The sequence below is a fragment of the Salvelinus namaycush genome, chromosome 38 (assembly GCF_016432855.1).
Source record: "Salvelinus namaycush isolate Seneca chromosome 38, SaNama_1.0, whole genome shotgun sequence".
NCBI lineage: Eukaryota > Metazoa > Chordata > Actinopteri > Salmoniformes > Salmonidae > Salvelinus > Salvelinus namaycush.
The window spans coordinates 20,493,316-20,502,412 of NC_052344.1; the positions used below are offsets into that span (position 1 = coordinate 20,493,316).

General features: G+C 40.8%; 2 protein-coding genes across 2 annotated transcripts; both read left to right on the top strand.

Moving 5' to 3' along the window:
• The first annotated feature begins 1,012 nt into the window (after window positions 1-1,012).
• Window positions 1,013-2,813, top strand: LOC120032089 (fish-egg lectin-like). The gene is made up of 5 exons (XM_038978032.1): window positions 1,013-1,067; window positions 1,183-1,416; window positions 1,594-1,811; window positions 1,945-2,063; window positions 2,672-2,813. The coding sequence occupies exons 1-5, from the start codon at window positions 1,013-1,015 to the stop codon at window positions 2,811-2,813; spliced, it is 768 nt and encodes a 255-aa protein (XP_038833960.1).
• A 2,795-nt stretch (window positions 2,814-5,608) lies between these two features.
• LOC120031743 (fish-egg lectin-like) lies at window positions 5,609-7,577 on the top strand. The gene is made up of 5 exons (XM_038977534.1): window positions 5,609-5,663; window positions 5,806-6,039; window positions 6,247-6,464; window positions 6,613-6,731; window positions 7,345-7,577. Exons 1-5 carry the CDS (start codon window positions 5,609-5,611, stop codon window positions 7,484-7,486), a joined length of 768 nt encoding a protein of 255 aa, XP_038833462.1. The 3' UTR covers window positions 7,487-7,577.
• The last annotated feature ends 1,520 nt before the right edge of the window (window positions 7,578-9,097 follow it).

Genomic DNA, 9,097 nt, shown 5'->3' on the forward strand with positions numbered 1-9,097 from the left:
TGCAACCGAGGACAGACTATTTTTACGCGCTATACACTTCAGCAGTTGGCAGTCCAGTTCTGTGAGCTTGTTTGGCCTACCATATCGCGGCTGAGCCGTTGATGCTCCTAGATGTTTCCACTTCACAATAACAGCACTTATAGTTGACCGGGGCAGCTCTAGCAGGGCAGAAATTTGACGAACTGACTTGTTGGAAAGGTGGCATCCTATGACTGTGCCAAGTTGAAAGTCATTGAGCTCTTCAGTAAGGCCATTCTAATGCCAATGTTTGTTTATGTAGATTGCATGGCTGTTTGCTCGATTTTAGACACCTGTCAGCAACGGGTGTTGCTGAAATAGCTGAATCCACAAATGTGTAGTTGTGTCCACATACTTTGTATATATAGTGTAGCTTGAAGAAGATTTTAAAAGAGAAATGGGCAAATATTGCACAATATAGGTGTGCAAAGCTCTTATGAGACTAACCCAAGTAGACTGTAATCGCTGCCAAAGGTGTTTTTACCATGTATTGACTCAGGGAAGGGGGGGGGGGGTTAAAACGTATATAATCGAGGTACATTTGTGGGGGTTTTTATCGAGGTACATTTGCGTTAATTTAAAAGTATATCAGTTTCTTTCACTATGACAATACAGAGTATTTTGTGAAGATGGTTGAAAAAATATTGCTATTATATCTGTTTTAATCCCACTTGGTAATAAAAAATGTGAAGAAATCCAATATGGGTGTGGACTTTCTATAGGCACTGTATTTCAAAATGTAAACATGGAAAATGCATATTTCAATGTAAACACAGAAAACATGAGAATAACAAAGGAATGATCTTCATCATCAGGCGACTTTAACACAACTCTCCTCTCTCCCGGACACCGGACACCATCAAGTCTTCGTTAAACAGGTTGAACAGGAAGCCATCATTAGTGAAAGGTATGTGCAGGTATGTGTAAGTCTTCCACCGGGACATTTGAAGTCTGGTGTAAAACCAAACTTATACTGTAGATCTACAGAGACATCATGAGAGTCACTGCAGCCGTCCTATTGGTCCTCTGTTTCCTGGCTGTCAGTCATGGTAAGTTACCATCATCTGAAACATGCTTGATCAACTTGGAGTTGATGATGTTTGCTACATAATGTCATCCTCCTTTTTCTTGGTGTACTCTACTCATATGTATTTGTCTCTATAGCATGGGACTGTCGGGAGATAGTAAACATCAAGAATCTGATGCAGATCGATGCAGGACTGGGGCAAGTGGTTGCTACGGACACAAGTCAAATCCCCTACTACCTGGTAGGTGATAAATGGATCCGCCTGCCTGGTTCCCTGAAGCATATCACTGTAGGACCAGCAGGGATCTGGGGTGTCAACAAGGCAGACTCAATCTACAAGTATGTGGCCGGTAACTGGGTGCAAGCTGCCGGTAAGTGGAAAGCATTAATCAATATTTATCCAGACGACACCTTCTTTTTAGCATTCCTGATATCATCAGGCTGTTGATTTTTTTAAAAATTGTAACTTGTAGGTCATTTGGCAGTACTGACAGATATGTGCTCCTTGTTTGCTTGTCCGTCCGTCTGTCTGTCTTTGTGGTCTTCAGGCCTTCTGAAACAGTTGGATGCTGGAGGTGAACAGTTTATTGTGGGGGCTAACATGGACGATACTCCATTCTGTCTGACACGTAGTGCCACAGTTGGCTACAAGGGTCCAGGCTCACCCCTTCCATGGACAGGATTGCCAGGAGCTGTGAAGTACTACAGTTGTGGACCCTTTGGGTGCTGGGCAGTCAACAAGAATGATGATATCTTCTTAATGAGTGTAAGATCTGGGAAAGAGTGTGAGAGCTGGAGTAGAGTAGTAGAGGATGGAGAGTGTCAGTTATTCTAAAACTGTTTCATATTATAACTGTTGAAATGGTCCTAAAACCCTGATTGAATCTGTTTGTTTCCAGCTGAATCAAGACTGCCAAAACAACGGCTGGAGTCACATTGATGGCAAGCTTTCCATGATTGAGGTGGCAACTGATGGTAGTGTCTTTGGGGTCAACTCTGCGGGTAGTGTTTTTACCAGGTAAGGTTGCTACTGAACTATGTGTATAATAATGGTATACCTTTAATTATAATTCTTATCCTTACTGTACATGCTTAGTGAAGCTCTTTACACAACAACTAAAATACTGTAGATACATAAATAAAATCAGTCAAATATAATCAGATCTAAACTTATAATAGACTTATAAAGAAGTGTGTAGACATTGTATGATAGAATATGTAAAGTGGGATGTCCTGTAAAGCTACAGTTTGTGATTAAAACAACAACTTCCCAGACACCCCACCACTTGTTTTGGTAAACAGCTGAGGAATGTAGTTAGAGACATGTAACTACTCTCAAATTCATACATGGAGCTACGGATGCAAAGACACATCAATTATTTGTTAAAAAAAAATGTTACATGTTTTTTAAAGCTATACATTGTTTGTTTACAATAACATTGTTTACAAACAATTGAGTAAAAGCTTACATTTTTAGCTTCTGATGTGGTTGAATAAAGCTCAAGAGGCAGAAGTTACATTCTTAAAAATCAATGGCTATAATAAATTATTAAAGTCCAAAAATGGATGTACTTAAAAAAATGGATAATCTTTAAAACATGAACCCCAACCCTTTCTTCAACACAGAGACGGCATCACAGCCAGTAAACCCGAGGGCACCGGATGGAGCAATATCCCAATGTGTATGCGCATGGGCCACGTGACCTACGACCTGGGCCGTCTTTGGGTCGTCTCCAAGTCTGGCGTCACCATGGTGTGCACACCTTAGCCTCTCCTCTGCATCTGAAGGCCGTTCGGGATCTGTCTAACGTTTACTTGCTAACTCATTGATCTCTTTTTCTGGAAATTTCAACATTAGTTAATAAAAATCCTTAATTTTAAAACCTATTGCTCTACCTATTATTTTCAATTCTTCAATGATCTTATTGACATTAAAAAAAAAATGTATTTGATATTTTCTTGATCACTCTTTGATTAACACTTCAATAGATCTTTGCCATGGCTGCTATTTAACTGTAGTGTAAACTTGGGCACGGTCATGTTGCTCACAATCCACATGGGTTTTGCTGTGCTTCAGAGGTCATCAATAGGGTTGGATGGAATCCTTGTCATTGTTTATTATCTCATTATATAATAATTTCTTGCAAAAATAAAGCATTCCTTTTGAAACTATTGTAATTTCTGTGTTATTGTTTTTTTTGTTATCATATTGAACAGAGGGATTTTAGGTTGCTCTGCCAAAGGTGATTTTAGCATCGAAATCATGGTGGGGCAAACTCAACCAATTTTTTTTTAGATACATGCCAGCAAAGCCACTGCACAACACAAACTGCCCACAAACTGATAGATCCTACATAAAGCTGTCCCAACAGCAGAGCTTTCCTTTCAGCACCATGGAGTGAATCCTTACCACCACTACACCTGGCTATCAGCGGAGCCTGGCAACCTGGTCTCAGAGTATTTAGTATTATTCTGTACGTAAATCCGAAACACTCAATTTAGTATGATATGTTACATTTTGTATGGTATTTATTCATTTGTGGATGTCCATTACCATTTGTATGATATGTTACGAATTACAATTGGTATTATATGTTAAGAATTTGCAAAGCGTACAATATGTTACAAATTCTGGCTAGATGGCTAACGTTAGCTAGTTGGCTTTACTCTTCTTAGGTAGGGGAATAACTTTTTCTTCCCTCCAGGCCTGAGGGTGCACACTTTCTAATAGACTTAACTTGAAGATACGGCAAATAGGAGTGGCAATATCGTCCGCTATTATCCTCAGTAATTTTCCATCCAATTTGTCAGATCCCGGTGGCTTGTCCTTGTTGATAGACAATTTAAAAAACACTGTTTGTTGTTGGCATGTCATGCCTAAGTTTGCTATTCTTGCCAATGAAAAAATCATTAAAGTAGTTGATAATACCAGTGGGTTTTGTGATGAATGAGCAATCTGATTCAATGAATGATGGAGAGGAGTTTGCCTTCTTGCCCAAATTTTCATTGAAGATGCTCAAAACTTTTTACTATAATTCTTTATGCTATTTATCTTTGTTTCATAGTGTAGTTTCTTCTTCTTTTTATTCAGTTTAGTCACATGATTTCTCAATTTACAGTATGTTTGCCAATCGTTTGTACAACCAGACCTATTTGCCATCTTTTTTTGCCTCATCCCTCTCAACCATACAATTTTTCAATTCCTCATGTGCTGGACTATAACACTTTGGTGCTTAGCAAACTTATCAAACAACTCTACAAATATACCACCTACCAAGTACAGTAGGTGGGTCACAAAGGGAAACAACGGAAGCTTTAAAATCACTTATATTGTGGCATTGTTGAATACTCGTTTTTAATTGTCTTGAAGGGCATTCTAGAGCGTGCATTATTTCTCTCTAACGAACGGTATATCAAAACATTAGAATTCAATGGCAAGTTCATTCTTACATGTTCTACATTTGAGCTGCTTTTGAACCTACAAAAGTTCAATTCAAAACATTATTGGCTTTGTTGAATTTGATTATCATAATAGCAGGCCACCCACTGATGGTTTGGTTAGTTAATTTGGTAAGTCTCTGTTTGGTTACTAAGCCAACTATTGCAGCTGTCTATACTGAACAAAAACATGCAACAATTTCAAAGATTTTACTGAGTTACAGTTCATTTTAGGAAATCATTAGGTCCTAATCTATGGATTTCACATGACTGGGATTACAGATTGTTGGTCACAGATGCCTTAAAAAAACAGTGGCCCTCACAATGGGCCTCAGGATGTCATCAATGTCATATTTCTTTACATTGAAATTGCCATCATTAAAATGCACTTGTGTTTGTTGTTTGTAGCTATGCCTGCGCATACCATAACCCTACCTGCACTCTTTTCACTGCAAACCGCTCACCCACACAATGCCATACAGATGGACTGAATTAGGCCAGATGGACATACTGAGAAATTCTCAAAAATGACGTTGGAGGCGGCTTATGGTAGAGAAATTAACCTAAAATGATCTGGCAACAGCTCTGGTGGACATTCCTGCAGTCCGCATGCCAAGTGCACGCTCCTTCTAAACTTGAGATATCTGTGACATTGTGTTATGTGACAAAACTGACCTTTTATTGTCCCCAGCACCTGTGTAATGATCATGCTGTTTAATTAAATGTAGTGCCACACCTGTCAGGTGGATGGATTATCTTGGCAAAGGAAAAAGGCTCATTAACAAGGATGTAAGCAACTTTGTGCACTAAATTTGAGAGAAAAAAGATTTTTGTGCATATGGAGAATATCAGCGATCTTTTTACTTCAGCTCATGAAACAACAACACTTGTGTTTATATTTTTGTACAGTGTATATTATTAAAGGGTTTGTGTGTGTGTAAAGGGTGGGGTTATATCATCCTCCCATTAACTTTTCCTTGGAACAGGTTGTTTGTAAAATATAAATAGCTCATTAAAAGTTTCATGGGGGTTGAAAGCTGTTTGCAGGGCTACTGCATATAAGGGGAAAAGTCTGTGTTCAACCAAACTGCAACCAAACTTGTACTGTAGATCTACAGAGACATCATGAGAGCCACTGCAGCCGTCCTATTGGTCCCCTGTCTCTTGGCCATCAGTCACGGTAAGTTACCATCATCTGAAAAATATTTTTACAGGCAGTTCTACATTAAACTTGGAATTGATCATCAAGTTGGCTCCATAATTGAATCCTCCTTTTTGCTGCTGTACTCTACTGACGTGTCTTTGATCTGGTGTCTCCATAGCCTGGGACTGTCAGATTGTAGTAAACATCAAGAATCTGATGCAGATCGATGCAGGACTGGGGCAAGTGGTTGCTACGAACACAAGTCAAATCCCCTACTACCTGGTAGGTGATAAATGGATCCGCCTGCCTGGTTCCCTGAAGCATATCACTGTAGGACCAGCAGGGATCTGGGGTGTCAACAAGGCAGACTCAATCTACAAGTATGTGGCCGATAACTGGGTGCAAGCTGCAGGTAAGCTGCATGTGTCCTCTGGATGAACTCAATATTTCTCCAGAGGATACCTGCTTCTTAGCTTTCCTGATACCATCAGGGTGTTCTTGGAAGAATTATTCATCTTTTACAAGTTTAACATTGTTATTGTTAGTCATTTTGCACTACTCACACATAAGTGCTACTTGTTTGATTGTCCGTCCGTCTGTCTTTCTTTGTGGTCTTCAGGCCTTCTGAAGCAGTTGGATGGTGGAGGTGAACAGTTTATTGTGGGGGCTAACATGTACGATACTCCATACTGTCTGACACGTGGTGCCACAGTTGGTTACAAGGGACCTGACTCACCCCTTCCATGGACAAGATTTCCAGGAAGTGTGAAGTACTACAGTTGTGGACCCTTTGGGTGCTGGGCAGTCAACAAGAATGATGATATCTACTTAATGAGTGTAAGATCTGGGAAAGAGTGTGAGAGCTGGAGCAGAGAAGTAGAGGATGGAGAGTTATTTAAGATGGAGAGTCAGTTATTCTAAAACTGTTTCATATTATAACTGTTAAAATTGTCCTTAAACCCTGATTGAATCTGTTTGTTTCCAGCTGAATCTAGACTGCCAAAACAAGGAGTGGAGTCACATTGATGGCAAGCTTTCCATGATTGAGGTGGCAACTGATGGTAGTGTCTTTGGGGTCAACTCTGAGGGTAGTGTTTATACCAGGTAACGTTGATACTGAACTATGTCTATGGTTCCACCCTTTTCCCACTCAACTTGAGGTAATAACTTATAATTATTATTCCTTGTGGATAAATCTTATCCTCACTGTACATGCTTTGTGAAGCTTCTTACAGAAATATTTAAATGGATACATAAATAATATCTGGAAAATGAAATCAGATCTAAACTTATAATAGACTTATAAAGAAATGTGTAGACAGTGTAAGGTAAAATATGTAAAGTGGGATGTCCTGTAAAGCTACAGTTTGTGATTAAAACAACAACTTCCCAGACACCCCACCACTTGTTTTGGTAAACAGCTGAGGAATGTAGTTAGAGACATGTAACTACTCTCAAATCCATACATGGAGCTACGGATGCAAAGACAGACCCCACATGTATATTTTTTGGAACATGTAAACAATGTTATTATAAACAAACAAACAATTGAGTAAAAGCTTACATTTTGGCTTCTGATGCAGTTATATTAAGCTCAATAGGCATTTATAAGTTATATTCTTCAAAAATCAATAGCTATATAAATAATATAGTCCAAAATTACTTAAAAATATGAATAAGCTTTAAAACATGTGAACCTCGTCCCTTTCTTCAACAGAGACGGCATCACAGCCAGTAAACCAGAGGGCACTGGATGGAGCAATATCCAAATGGGCATGCACATGGGCCATGTGACCTACGACCTGGGACGTCTTTGGGTCGTCTCCAAGTCTGGCGTCACCATGGTGTGCACACATTAGCCTCTCCTCTGCATCTGAAGGCCATTCGGGATCTGTCTAAAGTTCACTTGCTAACTCATTGATCTCTCTTTCTGGAACAGTCTCCTGCTTGAGAATTGAGGACATGAATTCATTAGAATCCTTCATTCTAAAACCTACTACTCTAACTATAATGTTCAGTACTTTATCTCTGTCAATAGTAATCACTGATCTTAATGATCTTGCTCACCAGCCACATGGGTTTTGCTGTGCTTCAGAGGTCATTCATAGAGATGGATGGAATCAATTTCAATCAATCAATCAATCAATCAAGTTTATTTTATATAGCCCTTCGTACATCAGCTAATATCTCAAAGTGCTGTACAGAAACCCAGCCTAAAACCCCAAACAGCAAGCAATGCAGGTGTAGAAGCACGGTGGCTAGGAAAAACTCCCTAGAAAGGCCAAAACCTAGGAAGAAACCTAGAGAGGAACCAGGCTATGAGGGGTGGCCAGTCCTCTTCTGGCTGTGCCGGGTGGAGATTATAACAGAACATGGCCAAGATGTTCAAAATGTTCATAAATGACAAGCATGGTCAAATAATAATCAGGAATAAATGTCAGTTGGCTTTTCATAGCCGATCATTAAGAGTTGAAAACAGCAGGTCTGGGACAGGTAGGGGTTCCATAACCGCAGGCAGAACAGTTGAAACTGGAACAGCAGCAAGGCCAGGTGGACTGGGGACAGCAAGGAGTCATCATGCCCAATAGTCCTGACGTATGGTCCTAGGGCTCAGGTCCTCCGAGAGAGAGAAAGAAAGAGAGAAGGAGAGAATTAGAGAGAGCATACTTAAATTCACACAGGACACTGGATAAGACAGGAGAAGTACTCCAGATATAACCAACTGGCCCTAGCCCCCCGACACAAACTACTGCAGCATAAATACTGGAGGCTGAGACAGGAGGGGTCAGGAGACACTGTGGCCCCATCCGATGATACCCCCGGACAGGGCCAAACAGGAAGGATATAACCCCACCCACTTTGCCAAAGCACAGCCCCCGCACCACTAGAGGGATATCTTCAACCACCAACTTACAATCCTGAGACAAGGCCGAGTATAGCCCACAAAGATCTCCACCACAGCACAAACCAAGGGGGGGCGCCAACCCAGACAGGAAGATCACGTCAGTAACTCAACCCACTCAAGTGACGCACCCCTCCTAGGGACGGCATGAAAGAGCACCAGTAAGCCAGTGACTCAGCCCCTGTAATAGGGTTAGAGGTAGAGAATCCCAGTGGAGGGGAACCGGCCAGGCAGAGACAGCAAGGGCGGTTCGTTGCTCCAGAGCCTTTCCGTTCACCTTCACACTCCTGGGCCAGACTACACTCAATCATATGACCTACTGAAGAGAAGTCTTCAGTAAAGACTTAAAGGTTGAGACCGAGTCTGCGTCTCTCACATGGGTAGGCAGACCATTCCATAAAAATGGAGATCTATAGGAGAAAGCCCTGCCTCCAGCTGTTTGCTTAGAAATTCTAGGGACAATTAGGAGGCCTGCGTCTTGTGACCGTAGCGTACGTGTAGGTATGTACGGCAGGACCAACTCGGAAAGATAGGTAGGAGCAAGACCATGTAACGCTTTGTAGGTTAA

Excerpts from the sequence above, each read along its gene's own strand:
- LOC120032089 (XM_038978032.1), top strand. The coding sequence starts at position 1,013 with ATGAGAGTCACTGCAGCCGTCCTATTGGTCCTCTGTTTCCTGGCTGTC. Across the intron at positions 1,417-1,593 it reads TAACTGGGTGCAAGCTGCCG|GCCTTCTGAAACAGTTGGAT; the intron begins GTAAGTGGAAAG and ends TGTGGTCTTCAG. Across the intron at positions 1,812-1,944 it reads ATGATATCTTCTTAATGAGT|CTGAATCAAGACTGCCAAAA; the intron begins GTAAGATCTGGG and ends GTTTGTTTCCAG.
- LOC120031743 (XM_038977534.1), top strand. The coding sequence starts at position 5,609 with ATGAGAGCCACTGCAGCCGTCCTATTGGTCCCCTGTCTCTTGGCCATC. Across the intron at positions 6,465-6,612 it reads ATGATATCTACTTAATGAGT|CTGAATCTAGACTGCCAAAA; the intron begins GTAAGATCTGGG and ends GTTTGTTTCCAG. Across the intron at positions 6,732-7,344 it reads GAGGGTAGTGTTTATACCAG|AGACGGCATCACAGCCAGTA; the intron begins GTAACGTTGATA and ends TTTCTTCAACAG.